The sequence below is a fragment of the Hyperolius riggenbachi genome, chromosome 1, assembly GCF_040937935.1.
Source record: "Hyperolius riggenbachi isolate aHypRig1 chromosome 1, aHypRig1.pri, whole genome shotgun sequence".
Taxonomy (NCBI): domain Eukaryota; kingdom Metazoa; phylum Chordata; class Amphibia; order Anura; family Hyperoliidae; genus Hyperolius; species Hyperolius riggenbachi.
Genome location: NC_090646.1, coordinates 418,015,181 through 418,031,832, shown reverse-complemented (window position 1 = coordinate 418,031,832; position 16,652 = coordinate 418,015,181). Strand labels below are relative to the sequence as shown.

Genomic DNA, 16,652 nt, shown 5'->3' with positions numbered 1-16,652 from the left:
ATGCCGACCAATTTTGACCTGATATTGGTTGAATTGCCGATCGGGCATGCACTTGGTGGCACCAATTCAATTATAATAATCGAATAGGATGATTGATCGGCCACCAAGTCGCGTGATGTACAGACACCTGTACAGTCAGCTAACAACAACAAGCTGGGAGAACAAAAATCAGCCTTGTATTCAGCCTCCCAGAGTGTACCAAGGAAGGAAGCCTTATTTCTGATACATTGAAAGGCTTGTTGCTGATACATTACTGATGAATGTGGACTGCACTACCTGTGTCATGACAGTTGTAGTTTAAAACACTCATTTAGATTTCGTTGATGACTAATTTTTTTTGCAAAACTGTCTGATCTTGTTTCAGAATAGTTAAAAGGGTTAAAAAGGCCAGTTCACTGAAAAATAGAGTATATACAGACTTCTTTGCTGTTCACATCCTTCACCACCACACCCATATGATCTGTTCAGCTTTTTACTGAGATTTGTACAAATCTAATGCAGGTTTTCTTCTAGGCAGAGCAGAGACCAGGTCCTCCAGCAAGGCTGAGAAACCAAAGTGCGCCCCTCCATCACTCCCACCCCAGCCATCACACACTGATTGCTTAGTTATCTGGCTTGCAGTCACTGCCATCCCCTTTTCTCATTTCTCTCTGCTTCAAACACAATAGGGAAATAATATCTGAGTGAGTTGCGCATCCTCTCCTACACTGCGCCCCGAGGCCGGAGCCTCTCTCGCCTCTGCATCGGCCCAGCCCTGCTCCTAGGTGATATTTTCACATGATAAATAAAATGCTGTTTAAGCCACCAACAAGCAAGAAATTACTTTTTTGATTGCAGCGTGCAAAAGTTATTTTAAACAGAAGATGAAACATGATCTCCTAGGAGAAAACGTAGTAGAAAAAGTGAATTGGATCGGGTCCATTCTAGTCTTACTTACAGTACATGATGTCACATGTGTTTGCTGGCTGGCTTGTAGCATTTGTTGAACCACAGAATATTGTTGTTGTTGTTGTTGCGCCATTTTCTGAAATAGCAGTTGAAATACATCAGTACGGTATGCTAAAACTGTTTTCATCCAACATTACAGGAAAAGAAAAAAGTAACATTTTACACCACAAATAGAAGCAATGCACATTTTAACTATAGGGAAAGCAAAGCACCGTTAGACATTTTAGAGACATAATAATCAAATTATCACAACTGAAAAAAAAAAGAAAGGAAATCTTGAGCCAAACACGTTATTCATTCAATAATGTATGAAATGTATTATACAGTACTCCAAATTCATTAAAACATCATTAAAAAATACCTAATTCCTCAACCATAATCAATGTCTACGTATTTCAGCAATTGAATCTCTTAAGATACCAAAGGAATTACTGTATTGTTTACTGCACAGTTATTGTTTTGCATATTTGTATTCACATAAGCACAATAGCACTTTGCCTCTTAGGTTCCACCACTGGGATTCTAACCAGAATTCCAGGTGGATTATTATTATTATTATTCATTAAATAGTTAAGCATTGATTTCTATACAGTTTGCTGAGTTAAATGCTGGACTTATGAATATTTATATATGTTACAGCCAGATCCCAATCCCAAAGTTGGCCACTTCGGGATCTGGCCGGCCAGAACTGGACCTGATCAGAGCTGGCAAGTTGAGAAAATCAGTATTATCACTAATCATAGGGCAACAGATACTGCCAACACATCGGGTTGCAATAAGAATCCAGGGAGGCCACACACAGGCTGGGAGGGGCTGCTCCGTTTACTTCCCAATCATTGTGAGAGGACACAGGGGGCATAAGTCGGGATGGGAGAGCGTGCAGAGGTTATAGGAACCTGGGGATGTGCAGCCGCCACAGACATTTACTGATTTTAGGGATTTGGCAAGCCAGCTCTGGTCAGGTCGTGTTCTGGCCGTAATTGATAGATTTTTCCACCCATAGCGGGCTTTGCACCCACTATTTTTATCTGAAATTTTCATAGCTGGTGGCCCTGAATTTCTACCTATAAGTGATATTTCTATGGGTGTTAATGGTTAGGCGTTGGAAGGGGGTTTGCAGTGGTGGGGTGGTTAAGGCTAGGCATCAGGAGGAGGGTTTGAAGGTTAGACTTCGGGGTGGCCAGGATTAAGCATTGAGGGTTTTGTGTGAGGTATTTTATTATCAAAAAATACCACTATAAAATAGTATAATATCGTTACATGTTACTGATACTGTACTATCAGCTATTTCCCAACGCCCAAATTTCCTGGCTCCTTTGTTTCATGTATGCGGTCTGGTGTCAGTGGCCAGAGGTGAAAGGGTCCTCATGGGGACCCATGGCAGGTCTCCTTAACAGCAGAGTGTCAAGCAGCATGGAGAGGTATTTCACTTCCACCTATAGGCATTCCTGTTTCTATGGCTTCAGCGGCATTTCTCGTCATGTGACCCACCAGAATATATATGTTACTAATACAGTTTCTTCAGTTCAAATAAGATGAATGAAGAAATATCCACCTATTATTATTTGTTATTATTATTATGCATATATACAGTTTTTTTTGTACATGGTGCTTAAGTACACGGTACAGATCAAATGCTTATAGTCGCATGCTGCTACTGCTCTCTAGTGTAGTTTATGCAACGCGTGTCATCTAATTTGTGATGAAATCTATGGAAACTCCTGTACTGCAACCCAGGGGTCCCCAACCCCCAGTCTGCAGCCCAATACAAGGCTGGGTCTGCCCATATCACAGGCCGCTGCTGTGTAGAGTCAGAAGGCAGGGCAGCGTTTCCCATGGTAACAGCAATATACGTCGCTGTTACAGGGAGACACTCTCCTGCTTCCTGACTCTACACAGCAGCCGCGAGATGCACTGCTGTGAGACATTATGACATCACACACACGGAGAGGGGCGGTGGGGATTATGGAGGAAGTGACTGCCAGCTCATAAGGTAACAGGAGTGGGCACCCGCAGGGTGGACGGGGTAGCAAGCACTGGGGCAACCATACTAGCTATATTGGGGGCACCTATGCTAACTATACAGGGGCAACTATACTAGCTATACTGCCGGGGGCACCTGTGCTAACTATACAGGGACAACTATTCTATCTATACAGGGGGCAACTATATTACCTATACTGCAGCAACTATACTATATACAGTATACTGGGGGCAACTATACTACCTATACTGTGGCAACTATACTACCTATACTGGGGGCAACTATAATTCCTATACTGCGGCAACTATACTATCTATACTGAGGCAACTATACTAGCTACCTACCTATTCTAGGGCAAATATACTAGCTATACTGGGGCAAATATACTACCTATACTGGGGCAACTGTACTAGGTATACTGTGGTAGCTATACTATCTATACTGGGGCAACTATACTAGTTACTGTATACTGGGGTAACTAAACTATACTACCTATACTGAGGCAACTATACTAGCAATCCTGGGGTAACTATGCTCCCTATACTGGGGAAAATCGGGGGGAGGGGGGGGGTTGCTGCCCAACCCCTCCTACTCTCGCAGCCACGTCCATGTCCTCTGAAAGTGGTTAAAAAAACAAATATGGCAGCCTATCTAAAAATTATTGATCGGCGTCACAGATTTTTTTCATTGATATGATACGATCGCAAGATGAATTTTTTAATTCTGTGAATCGATTAAATATATTATTTTCTTTTTATCTAAATGGGCTTATTGAAAATAAGATTGATTACTAAAAATCGCACAATTAATGGGCACCTTTAGAAGCTTGAAGCTGAATTTCTCTATTTCCAAAGCATCTAGGAATGATGACAAGTACAGATGGCCCGATGTTTGCATTCGCGGCAAACAGCGAACATGTGGTGTGTTCAACCGGCCCCCTATACATCATCATTGAGCTAAACTTTGACCCCTTACTTCACAATCAGCAGACACATGGCAGCCAATCAGCTAGCACCCCCTCCTAGACACCCCTATTAAAAAGCAGTCGCAGTGGCCATATTGGATTCATTCTCTGGCTGCAGTGATCGTGAGAGCAAGGTCAGACTTGCTGCAGATATGTAGGAAAAGCATTAGCTAGGCCTGTGTTCTTGTTCATCACTGACTACTTGCTGAAAGCACCCCAAATAGCCCTTTTGAGGGCTAGTACATCAGTCTCCTGTGTTTTTTTTTTTGTGTGTGTGTGACACTCTACAGCCCACTGACACCCATAGCTGTGCACACTACTGCTATTTGTGGCCATATTAAGTTGAAGGCACAGACTACCACTCCAGTGCATTATTATTTCACTGTATTCTTGTAGTACTATTGCATTTCTGTGTGTGTGACACTCCACAGCCCGCTGACACCCAGAGCTGTGCCCACTACTTCTATTGTGGCCACATTAAGTTGCAGGCACAGAGAACCACTCCCAGGGCCGGCCTTAGATTTCACAGCGCCCTGAGTGAAACCTGATTTTTGTGCCCCCTTCATCCTCTTCTCACGTGCGCGCACACACACACACACAGACCCATATGCAATTCACCTTTTCTCCTGAGATATCTCCTAGGACTGTGGTTCCCAACCTTTTTGACGTTGTGACACATCACGCCAAATGCTTAGATCTCTGTGACACGTCACATATGTATAATATAAAAAATACTATTAATAACCACGAATGGATGGATAGAGTTCATTATTCTGAATACACTTAAAAATGAAGGCTAGAACCTTTCAGGAATATTAATAAAAACAATCAGTGGGACAGTTAGTCCCAGAGCTGGGACAAGGTCCTCCAGCACCCAAGGCTGAGACACCAAAGTGCGCCCCTCCATCCCTGCCACCCCAGCTGTCACACACTGATTGCTATTAGACTAAGAGGCGCCCCAGGGCCCCCAACCCTTCAAACACCTTAATCTCTAGTTATCTGGTTTTAGTCACTGCCATGTGCCCCCTTTTCTTATTTCTCTCTGCTTCAATACAATAGGGGAATGATAACTGAGCAAGTTGTGTGCCCCCCTCCCACACCGCTCCCTGAGGCTGGAGCCTCTTTAGCCTCTGCCTCGACCCGGCGCTGGTTAGTTCCCCCCCCCCATTTAGAATGATAGCACAGCACCGACAATTTGTACCATGCCTTATATCCGCAGTGCACTTCCCCAAAAAAAGCCCTCAGATTCAGTATAGGTAGGTAGCCAGGTTCCCCCAGTATAGGATCTCATGTGTAGGTGCTCTCAATATAGGTTGCCAAGCATAGGTGCCCCCACCCCCAGTATAGGGAGTCAGTTGAAGGTCTCCACCCCCCCCCCCATAGGTAGCCAGGCGTAGTTGCCCCCAGTATAGGTAGCTAGATGTTGATGCCCTAAGTAAAAGTTGCCAGCTATAGGTGCCCCCAGTATAGGAAATCAAGTGTAGGTGCTCTCAGTATAGGCAACCAGCTTTAGGCGCCCCCTTGGAACCCGAGCGGTCGCTCAGGTCAAAGGCCGGCTATGACCACTCCAGTGCATTATTTGTAGGAATGTAATGTGATTTCTGCCCATTAGCAATTAAAACACGACTGCGTCAACTCCGTAATTTTGGGTGGGACTTTTGGCATGGATCCCCCTCCAACATTCCACAGTCCAGGTGTTAGACCCCTTGAAAAAACTTTCCCATCACTTTTGTGGCCAGAAACAGTCTTTGTAGGTTTTAAAATTTGCCTGCCCATTGAAGTCTATGACGGTTCGCCAGATTTGCCTGTACGCGATCATTTGCTGAAGTTCGCGTTCGCAAACTCAAAATTTGTTGTTTGTGACATCTCTAATGACGAGAGGCCCAGACCATGACTGTGATAATGGCATACAAAAATGGACCTTAAACTGAGCTGCACAGATACACAGATCTATAGTTACATACTTCTTGCAATAAAATTGACTATTGTAGAGTTCCATTCTTTTCTTCATCTGTGTGGCACACCCATATTCTATGTCCTTATACATCCTCACTCTCATATTGTAACGTGTCACATTCCATGGGTGTGTTTTCTGTGGCTTATTGCCTCACTAATCAGTTTGAAGTTTGCTGGGCTTTCTTTGTGAAGTAAAAAACAAGATGAACAAGTCACCCCAGTAAATATGCAGCCTGATCTTGTTACTCAGTTTCATGCATTCCCTTGATTGAGTCACTTTGCTTCTAAATAACTTGTTTGAGCAATTTTAAAAGGTAACATTTGACAAAAAGTAACACGAATCTATTTGAACTAAGGTAAAAATTGTGAACAAAGAACAAAACATACCTACTCCTTCCCAATGCAGAGAAACACCTTTAGGTAACTGATTCAGTTAACTGGCATAACTAATGTAGAATCAACTGTTGAAGCTGCAAGGGGGGTTAGAGCAATACAGAGGCTGCCTGCCATCTTCATTCCCTTATAAATAGTGCCAGTTGTCTGACATCTGTGCTGATGCCATGCCACTAATACATTAAATGCTCTATTCATTTTTTTTTTTTTTAATCACACGTTAGCAGATGACCTGCTGTGAATCCAGTTACTGAAGCTCACATGATCAAAGCTTACAAAATACAGTATACAACAGTAAACAGAAATCTAAAAAAAAATCACTGAAACAACACATAACAAAAATAACAAAGAAATGTCCAGAATAGAACTGATTGCAAAACTCATCAACAAGAGTCTCATATAAAGTGTTCTTCTTTGTTATGTTTTTAAAGTTAAAAGCATTCCGCTTGTCAAATCCCTGACAACCCATGGTACCAAATAGTGTTGGGCGAACAGTGTTCGCCACTGTTCGGGTTCTGCAGAACATCACCCTGTTCGGGTGATGTTCGAGTTCGGCCGAACACCTGACGGTGCTCGGCCAAACCGTTCGGCCACATGGCCGAACTAAGAGCGCATGGCCGAACGTTCCCCGAACGTTCGGCTAGCGCTGTGATTGGCCGAACGGGTCACGTGGTTCGGACCCGAACGCGCTCTGATTGGCCGAACGGTCACGTGGTTCGGGTAAATAAATACCCGAACCACGTCATATCTCCGCCATTTGTCTGTGGGTTTAGCTTTGGGTAGGCAGGCAGGGTAGTTCGCGCTCCAGCCACGCTAGCCAGGGTCCCCCCCAGTCATTGTGTGTCACTGCTGGGAACAGTAGTACACCGCTCGTTCAGCCACACTATATAGCATTCTGTGTACTGTTCTGTGTCTGCTGGGAATAGTGGTACACCGCTCGTTCAGCCACACTATATAGCATTCTGTGTACTGTTCTGTGTCTGCTGGGAACAGTAGTACACCGCTCGTTCAGCCACACTATATAGCATTCTGTGTACTGTTCTGTGTCTGCTGGGAACAGTAGTACACCGCTCGTTCAGCCACACTATATAGCATTCTGTGTACTGTTCTGTGTCTGCTGGGAACAGTAGTACACCGCTCGTTCAGCCACACTATATAGCATTCTGTGTACTGTTCTGTGTCTGCTGGGGATAGTGGTACACCGCTCGTTCAGCCACACTATATAGCATTCTGTGTACTGTTCTGTGTCTGCTGGGAACAGTAGTACACCGCTCTTTCAGCCACACTATATAGCATTCTGTGTACTGTTCTGTGTCTGCTGGGAACAGTAGTACACCGCTCGTTCAGCCACACTATATAGCATTCTGTGTACTGTTCTGTGTCTGCTGGGAACAGTAGTACACCGCTCGTTCAGCCACACTATATAGCATTCTGTGTACTGTTCTGTGTCTGCTGGGAACAGTAGTACACCGCTCGTTCAGCCACACTATATAGCATTCTGTGTACTGTTCTGTGTCTGCTGGGAATAGTGGTACACCGCTCGTTCAGCCACACTATATAGCATTCTGTGTACTGTTCTGTGTCTGCTGGGAATAGTGGTACAACGCTCGTTCAGCCACACTATATAGCATTCTGTGTACTGTTCTGTGTCTGCTGGGAATAGTGGTACACCGCTCGCTCAGCCACACTATATAGCATTCTGTGTACTGTTCTGTGTCTGCTGGGAACAGTAGTACACCGCTCGTTCAGCCACACTATATAGCATTCTGTGTACTGTTCTGTGTCTGCTGGGAACAGTAGTACACCGCTCGTTCAGCCACACTATATAGCATTCTGTGTACTGTTCTGTGTCTGCTGGGAATAGTGGTACACCGCTCGTTCAGCCACACTATATAGCATTCTGTGTACTGTTCTGTGTCTGCTGGGAATAGTGGTACACCGCTCACCCGCCACTGTATAGCATTGTGCTCTGTGTCGCTGCTGGGAATAGTGGTACACCGCTCACCCGTCACTGTATAGCATTGTGCTCTGTGTCGCTGCTGGGAATAGTGGTACTGTATAGCATTTCTGTACTGCCACTGTACTGCTGCCAGTCAGCGTGTACTGTAAGGATAAGTGAAATGAGGAAGAAATCCGGTGAAAGAGGGAGGGGCAAGGGAAGAGGTGTTTCCCCTGACGGTTCACGTACAGGCCACAGGGGAGCACCCAAGAAAACCCACTCAATACCGCCCATGTTGTCCAGGACAACAACCCTCACAAATCCAAAAGAACAGGACCAGATAATTACTTGGATGACCTCTCAAGCGTCCAGCAGTGGGTTAAGCAGCACCAGCACATCACGCACGAGGTCCGAGTCCTCAGCCAGTTACAAGGAGCCAGTGGGCACAAAGCTGACACAACCGGCAGCGACACCACGCACACAACTGCCAGATAACCAGTCCGATGAATTACCTCAGGACACAATGGGGTATTCGCAGGAGCTATTCCCAGCCCAACAAACTTCCACCTTTCAAAGGTCAATGGAGGAACAGCCAGAAATGTTGTGCCTGGATTCACAACCGTTAACTGTGGGAAATGCACCGCGCACTGAAATACAAGGCGAGTCCGAAGAGGACTCGGAAACCCAAATCCCAGAGCAATTTGGGCAGGAGGGGTTGCAATTGCAGGAGGTCGGCCGACAAGATCTGGAAGACGACGTTGGAGTGTGCTGCGCAGAGGTTGTTGTGGGGAGCTCTACTCCACGGCGGCGGCCCACAATGACATATGACGAGTTTGAGGAGATGGAAGAGGAGGGTATGGACAATGTGGACAGAGACCCAGATTTTGTTTGTGAACGAGAACATCGCCGTCGTAGCAGCAGCACAGATGAGTCTGTTGAAGAACCCACTGCTGCACGAGCTCGCCTTGTGCCACAAGGTAGGCGGCGCGCAATTTCAGGCACCACAAGCGTGGAAGTTCAAGTGAGAGGCAAAAGAGGAGCAAACAGAAATCGCCAGCAAGGAGGCAGGTGCTCCAAAGTCTGGGCTTTCTTTGAAGACTGCACTGAGGATGTTACCATGGCGATTTGCAAGGTGTGCAAGACCCGCCTGAGCAGGGGGAAAAGTATTAACAACCTCTCCACCACCAGCATGAGCCGTCACATGCTATCCAAACATCCCACTCTTTGGGCAAACGCGTCAGGACAGGGTACCAGAAACAACACTGCCTCCCTTGGGTTCACCAGACCCGCCTCAGCAGCAGCAGTAGCCCAGCCATTGCGTGGTTCACAACATTCACAAACATCAGACGACGCTGACACTGTCACTTTCCGGAGTAGTGCTCTTGAGGTCTCCCAGTGTTCTTCAAACACAACAACCAACAGCCCTTCCGTGTGCAGCGCTACGGTTCAGTTGTCTGTGTCGGAGATGTTTGAGCGCAAGAGGAAATTGCCAGCAAATGACCCCCGGGCCGTGGCAGTAACAGCCAGCATAGCCAAGCTTCTGGCCTGCGAAATGCTGCCATATCGATTGGTGGAGACAAACAGCTTCAAGGGCATGATGTCAGTGGCCATCCCACGTTACGTGGTTCCCAGCCGCTACCACTTTGCACGCTCTGCAGTGCCTGAGTTGCATGAGCACGTGGTCAGCAAAATAACCCGAAGCTTGAAGAATGCCGTTGCCTGCAAGGTTCACCTCACCACTGACACCTGGACGAGTGCGTTCGGCCAGGGTCGATACATCTCCCTTACCGCGCACTGGGTGAACCTTGTGGAGCCTGGCAGCGATTCCTCACCTGCTACGGCACGGGTGTTGCCCACGCCACAAACAGCTGCACCGCCGTCCCTCCCACTGGATAACAGCAGCACCTACCTCTCTGACTCCTTCTCCTCCAACGCATCTCAAAGCTGTACCTCATCCGGAAACGCTAACCCAGCAGCAGTAGGATCGTGGAAGCAGTGCAGCACAGCTGTTGGCATGCGTCAGCAAGCGTTGCTGAAGCTAATCTGCCTTGGGGATAAGCAGCACACAGGGGAGGAAATTTGGAAGGGAATAAAGGAACAGACGGATTTGTGGCTGGCACCGCTGGACCTGAAACCGGGCATGGTTGTGTGTGATAATGGGAGTAATCTCATTCGCGCTTTAAGGTTGGCTAAGCTGACACACATCCCTTGCCTGGCGCACGTGATGAACCTAGTAGTTCAGCGGTTCCTGAGGACATACCCAGGCGTGGCCGATCTTCTGTTGAAGGTGCGTCGAGTGGCCAAACATTGTAGAACTTCCAGTACTGCTTCGGGGGCACTCGCCAAGATGCAGGAGCGCTTCAATCTCCCCCACCATCGCTTGCTGTGTGATGTCCCTACGCGCTGGAATTCTACGCTGCACATGCTAGCCCGCTTTTGCGAGCAGAAGAGTGCAGTGGTCCAGTACATGACGGCGCAGTACCGAGGCGCATCCGGCCAGCTGCCAAGCTTCTGTGGATCCGATTGGGCCAACATGTTGGACCTCTGCCAAGTCCTCCAAAATTTTGAGCAATCCACGTTGCTTGTGAGCAGTGACAACTCTTCAGTCAGCATTACCATACCACTGCTGTGTTTACTGAAGAGGTCGATGTTAAAAATCAAGGAAACAGCTGTCATGATGCAACTGGGGGAATCTGAAGGAGAAAACGATCAGCGTGATGGTACCAACATCAGGCCATCCGCCTCAGGGAACGCTGGCCCCAGCAGCTATGACGAAGAAGAGGAGGAGGAACAGCTGGAGTTGGAGCAGGAATTTCATGCCACCACTGACGAGGGCCAGAGCGGTGCACGTTGGACTTCCACAATTCAACGCGAATGGTCAGCAGAAGCAGACCAGGAGGAAGGTGACGACTATGATGCATCACAACAACTATCACAACGCTCACAAGAGGATGATGAGGATTCTGGTAGGACTCTGGCACACATGGCTCAATTCATGCTAGACTGCATTGAACGTGACCCACGCATTGTGCGCATTCTGGACAACACCAATTACTGGGTTTATACCCTTCTGGATCCACGGTACAAACACAATGTTCCAAAACTGCTTGAAGAAAGAGTCAGACAGGTCAAAATGGAAGAATACCAGCAGGCCCTTGTGGAGACTTTAGAGAGGAGATTGACATCCTCCCCCTCCTCTAGCCAGTTGTACGCAGACAGACTGACTTCCGCAAACCCAGGACGACCAGGAGGGCAGCAAACAACGCAAGCCGCAGCTAGTACCCAAAAGGGAATGGTATCGGCAGTGTCCTTGGAGTGGGAAAATTTTCTGACACCCATGCAGCAGCAGCCCACAGAACAGCAAGCGTGCAGATCCACCTCCAACACCGATCGCCTGGAGAAGATGGTCAAGGACTACATGTCAGATGACGTAGCTGTGTCTAACAATCCATCTGCACCCTTCAACTATTGGGTATCGAAGCTAGACACCTGGCACGAACTGGCAATGTACGCAATAGAGGTGCTGGCTTGCCCGGCAGCCAGCGTTATGTCGGAACGCTGTTTCAGTGCTGCCGGAGGCATCGTCACAGATCGGCGTATCCGCCTCTCCACAGAAAATGCAGACCGTCTGACTCAAATTAAAATGAATCAATCCTGGATTGGAAACGACTACGCAACACTCCAGGACCCCAACCAAGTAACATGACCAATGAACATCTGGGATGGTTTAGCGTTTCCGGTCCCTGTTTATTGAACCTCTCATCTGTATTACACTTATGACTGCATGGCGGCAAAAAGCATTGCTATATCCGCACGCTTTTTGTCCTCATGCAAGGCCTGTGTTGTTGTGTCTCAAAAAGCTTGGCCTTCTCCTCCTGCGCCTGCTCCTAGTCCTGTTCCATCACGTCTGCTGCTGCTGGGTTAGCATTTCCAGTCCCTGTTTATTGAACCTCTCATCTGTATTACATTTATGACTGCATGGCGGCAAAAAGCATTGCTATATCCGCACGCTTTTTGTCCTCATGCAAGGCCTGGGTTGCGTCTCAAAAAGCGTGGCCTTCTCCTCCTGCGCCTGCTCCTGTTCCATCACGTCTGCTGCTGCTGCTGGGTTAGCGTTGCCGCTCCCTGTTTATGGAACCTCTTATCTTTATTACATTTATGACTGCATGGCGGTACAAAGCATGCTATCCGCACGCTTCTTGCCCTCATGCAAGGCCTGGGTTGTTGTGTCTCACAAAGCGTGGCCTTCTCCTCCTGCACCTGCTCCTGTTCCATCACGTCTGCTGCTGCTGCTGCTGCTGCTGGGTTAGCGTTGCCGGTCCCTGTTTATGGAACCTCTTATCTTTATTACATTTATGACTGCATGGCGGTACAAAGCATGCTATCCGCACGCTTCTTGCCCTCATGCAAGGCCGGGGTTGTTGTGTCTCACAAAGCGTGGCCTTCTCCTCCTGCGCCTCCTCCTGTTCCATCACGTGTGCTGCTGCTGGGTTAGCGTTACCGGTCCCTTTTCCTGGAACCTCTTATATGTATTACATTTATGACTGCATGCCGACAAAAAACATGTTACCTGTGCAAAGAAAACAGACATTTCCCGCATTTAAAAGACAGTTTTCCCTTTGAAACTTTAAAATCGATTTTCTCAAAAACTATAAGCTCTTTTTGCAAATTTTTTTTTTCCTCTTGTACCCACTCCCAAGGTGCACATACCCTGTAAATTTGGGGTATGTAGCATGTAAGGAGGCTTTACAAACCACAAAAGTTCGGGTCCCCATTGACTTCCATTATGTTCGGAGTTCGGGTCGAACACCCGAACATCGCGGCCATGTTCGGCCTGTTCGGCCCGAACCCGAACATCTAGATGTTCGCCCAACACTAGTACCAAACTCCTCAGGGAACATCAGGTCTTTAACAACTGTTTAAACCAGGGGTCTCCAAACTTTTTGGTTAAGGGCTGGGTCAACATACGTCAGACTGCTGGGGGGCCGGAACATGCGGTACATAAATTGATGCTGAAAAAACATTACATGGAATCTAGGTATTGATTCCCCCCAATCATGCAACGAGAGCTCCCAGCAGCAGCCATTCAGCCATGCGGCGCCCAAAGAAAGTATTTGTGCACCAGACAGTGAAGAATACCCAGGTGACAACCTGCTGTCCAGTTGAACAGCATTGTCACCTGATACAGAATTGGATTGGAAGCCAGCAACTGACTGCTCATTGGCATCCATAGAATGTGGATGGGTGGTGCCAGCACTGCTATTCTATATGAGGGCCGCCAATATTTAAAGGCGCAGTGGGCCACATCTATAAGTTATTTTGTGTTTGGTGGGCCAGTGAAAAAGCCTCATGGGCCACGTACCTTCGTTTGAGGACCACTGGTTTAAACAATCAACATTCTTTTTTATTCTGGTTCCACTCATGCATAGCCATGTGACAAGAACAAAAATAAATTGCCCCATAGTGGACAATATTCTCAGAATATAATGGCATTGGCAACCAGTATCAGTAAGTCGCAACACTTAGGTGGAGGATCGCATGCATAGATATGGTAGACTAGTAGATTCGATCACTGGCAACTTTTTCCAGAGAAGGACAGGGCAGGGCACGCTATCTCAGAATATGGTGTATGACGTGTATATTTTATGGTGGACTTTCTTTTGTAGCTAATGATGTAACCTTTATTTACATCACATAATCTTCAGTGGCCACAGTGAAGGTGTGAAGTAACTCACCTTGTCACTATAAAGAACTGGTTATTCTAAGAGCAAATTAGGTAACCTATGTTAACCTATGGTTGGAAATTGGGATAGTTCCATTCCTTTTGCCTAAGCAAATAAAATTATCTTTGTTAGGGTTATGACAGCAGGAATCATAACAATATGAAATAAATTGTTCTGACTCAATACTTAAAGTAAATGGGAATTGTACAAAAAAATAAGCCAGATACTTACCTAAGTAGAGGGAAGGCTCTAGGCCCTATAGAGCCTTCCCGCTCCTCTCTCAGTCCCTCTTCCCTGGTAGCAGTATTCAACCAATTTGGTCAAATACTGCTCTCTTTCTGCCCCGAAGGAGGCTTTGGAAGTCTTCGGGAGCCATACAGCGCACACGTGAGCACTCGGCTCCCGAAGACTTCTGCAGTCCCCTGTGGCAGGGGATTCAAACATAAAATCTGCCGGTGCAACAAGGGGATTAAAAGGCTCTGAAGGACCCAGAGCCATCTCTTTTTTAAGGTAAGTATCTGGTTTATTTATTTATTTTTTGTATGATTCCCATTGACTTTAATGCAGTACTCCAGCTCAAACGAGCACAAAGAACTTCTATTGCTATTAACCTTTTCCCGACCGCGTCACGCCGATGGGCGTGGCCGCGGCAGCAGCCCCAGGACCGCCTGATGCCGTTTGGCGTAAAGTCCTTGGGCTCTGTTTTGCAGGAGATCGCGCGCAAGCTGCGCGCATCTCCTGCTTGAGGGGCGGAGCTCTGCCCCGCCTTCAGTCTCCGAGTGGCTATTGCCGCTCGGGAGACTGTTAGACGGCGTGATCGCCATCTATTTACACTGTGCAGCGCTGCGATCAGCAGCAGCGCTGCACTGGGGACAGCCGTGTGACAGCTCTGTTGGTGGGGAGAAAAGAGGGGGGGATAACTTGTGTGCTGTGTTGTGCAGCCCTGCAGCTTGGCCTTAAAGCTGCAGTGGCCAATTTCACAAAAAATGGCCTGGTCACTAGGGGGGTTTAGCCCTGCAGCCCTCAAGAGGTTAAAAGGACAACTGAAATGAGGAGTATATGGAGGCTGCCATATGTATTTCCTTTTAAACAATACCAGTTGCCGGGCAGCCCTGCTGGTTGATTTGGCTACAGTAGTGTCTAAATCACAGCAGAAACAAGCATGCAGCTAATTTTGTCAGATCTGACAATAATGTCAGAAACACCTAATCTGCTGTATGCTTGTTCAGGGTCTATGGCTAAAACTGTTAGAGGCAGAGGATCAGCAGGATTGCCAGGTAACTGGTATTGCTTGAAAGGAAATAAATATGTCAGCCTCCATATTTCTCTCACTTCAGTTGTCCTTTAATGGGGTTATTATAAAAATATTATATGTAAAGCCTGGCATAAGCTCAGGTCACTGTACTATCATTGGGGTGAATTCCATTGTCTTTAAAGCAAAGTGCATTATTTTAAGCACGTTACTGTGTAAACTTTTGCATACATAAATTTCAGATGCAATGATTACTGCGAGAGCATAAAATTGCAAGCCACACATTCTTTTACATTAAGTTGTGCAGAATTATGCTCATAACTTTGACAGCACACAAAAATGTACTGGGCATACCTAATTAACACATGCATTGGCATACAATAAAATCTGTAATGGTGGGTTAGCGCATGATGTGCTACATTTTGTACCTTGCTGTTTAAATATTACTTAATAATTAGGGATGAGCATCTGAATTGCGGGATTTTGATTTCCGATATTCCAATTGGAAATCAGCTTTCGTGGTGGAAATCGTTATTTGGAAATCAGAGTGTGGAAATCGGAATTGGAGCGATACCACAATACCGAGACTTAGAATTTTTAGGCCAATCACAAGACTCAGAATTATTAAGCCAATCATTGTGTTTGGAAGTGTACCACAATTGCCAATGCGGATTATGCATAATAGTGTACATCCGCGAAACATAGCAGATATTATATTTAATCGTAATGAGACTTCTTAGGAAAGCAGAATTCTTTTGGAATCGTAAATCTGCATTTCCAATCAACCCTATTGATAATAATAATAAGCCTACCTGCAGAGGTTTAATCACTAGTAATGACTCTAAATTGACTAATGCAACAACTTTATATATAAGAATAAACAATCTGTTTAACTGATTGTAGCCAGCATGCACTGAGTAAAGTCCACAATAATACAGCATCATCACCTATTAGTATGGAGCCAGGCTACTGTCCTACCACAGACAAGCACTAACAACTACTAACAAAAAAAGTGCAAACAACTTAATAATTAAATACAAAATATATATAGTGTGTGTATATATATTCTCACCTTTTTGCAGGGACTGTGCTATGTCTTCTACTTAAGAGGAGAGCTGCAGAAGTAATCTGCTATAAAACGACCCTTGAGTTTTATAACTTTTATGGGCCACACCTAAAATACAAAAAAAATAGAAACAACATAATTGGCTATGACACAGAACACATCGGGCAATTATTCATGTCATGACAGACCTGTTGCCAGTCTTAATATGCATAGAGTAATCAAACCGATAAAGAACTGGCACATTCATTTAGGACAGAAAGGCTGACAGTGATCAGCTCTAAACTGCATAGTCTTGGACTTTTTTTTTAAAGGGGCTTATACTTGTACAAATTAGACTCTTGTCCATTTTAGGTACTCAGGTAGGCTGAAGCATTTAAATGATGCTCAAATGGTACTAAGGGGCCAAAAGTGTGCCATGAAAATGCCC

General features: G+C 46.2%; 1 protein-coding gene across 2 annotated transcripts in view; it reads right to left on the bottom strand.

Annotated features, from left to right (window-relative positions):
- LOC137518525 (annexin A1-like) overlaps positions 1 to 16,333 on the bottom strand; it is an 80,086-nt gene extending 63,753 nt beyond the window's left edge. The window contains exons 1-2 of one of the 2 annotated variants that reach the window (XM_068236505.1): positions 16,232 to 16,333; positions 938 to 1,024 (exon numbers count right to left, since the gene is read on the bottom strand). In XM_068236505.1, coding sequence (XP_068092606.1) covers positions 938 to 1,021 — 84 coding nt within the window. In that variant the 5' untranslated portion in view covers positions 1,022 to 1,024; positions 16,232 to 16,333. Of the gene's footprint in view, positions 1 to 937; positions 1,025 to 6,239; positions 6,261 to 16,231 lie in introns of those variants that run through there. The other variant, XM_068236513.1, reaches the window with a different exon arrangement.
- Between the last annotated feature and the right edge of the window lie 319 nt (positions 16,334 to 16,652).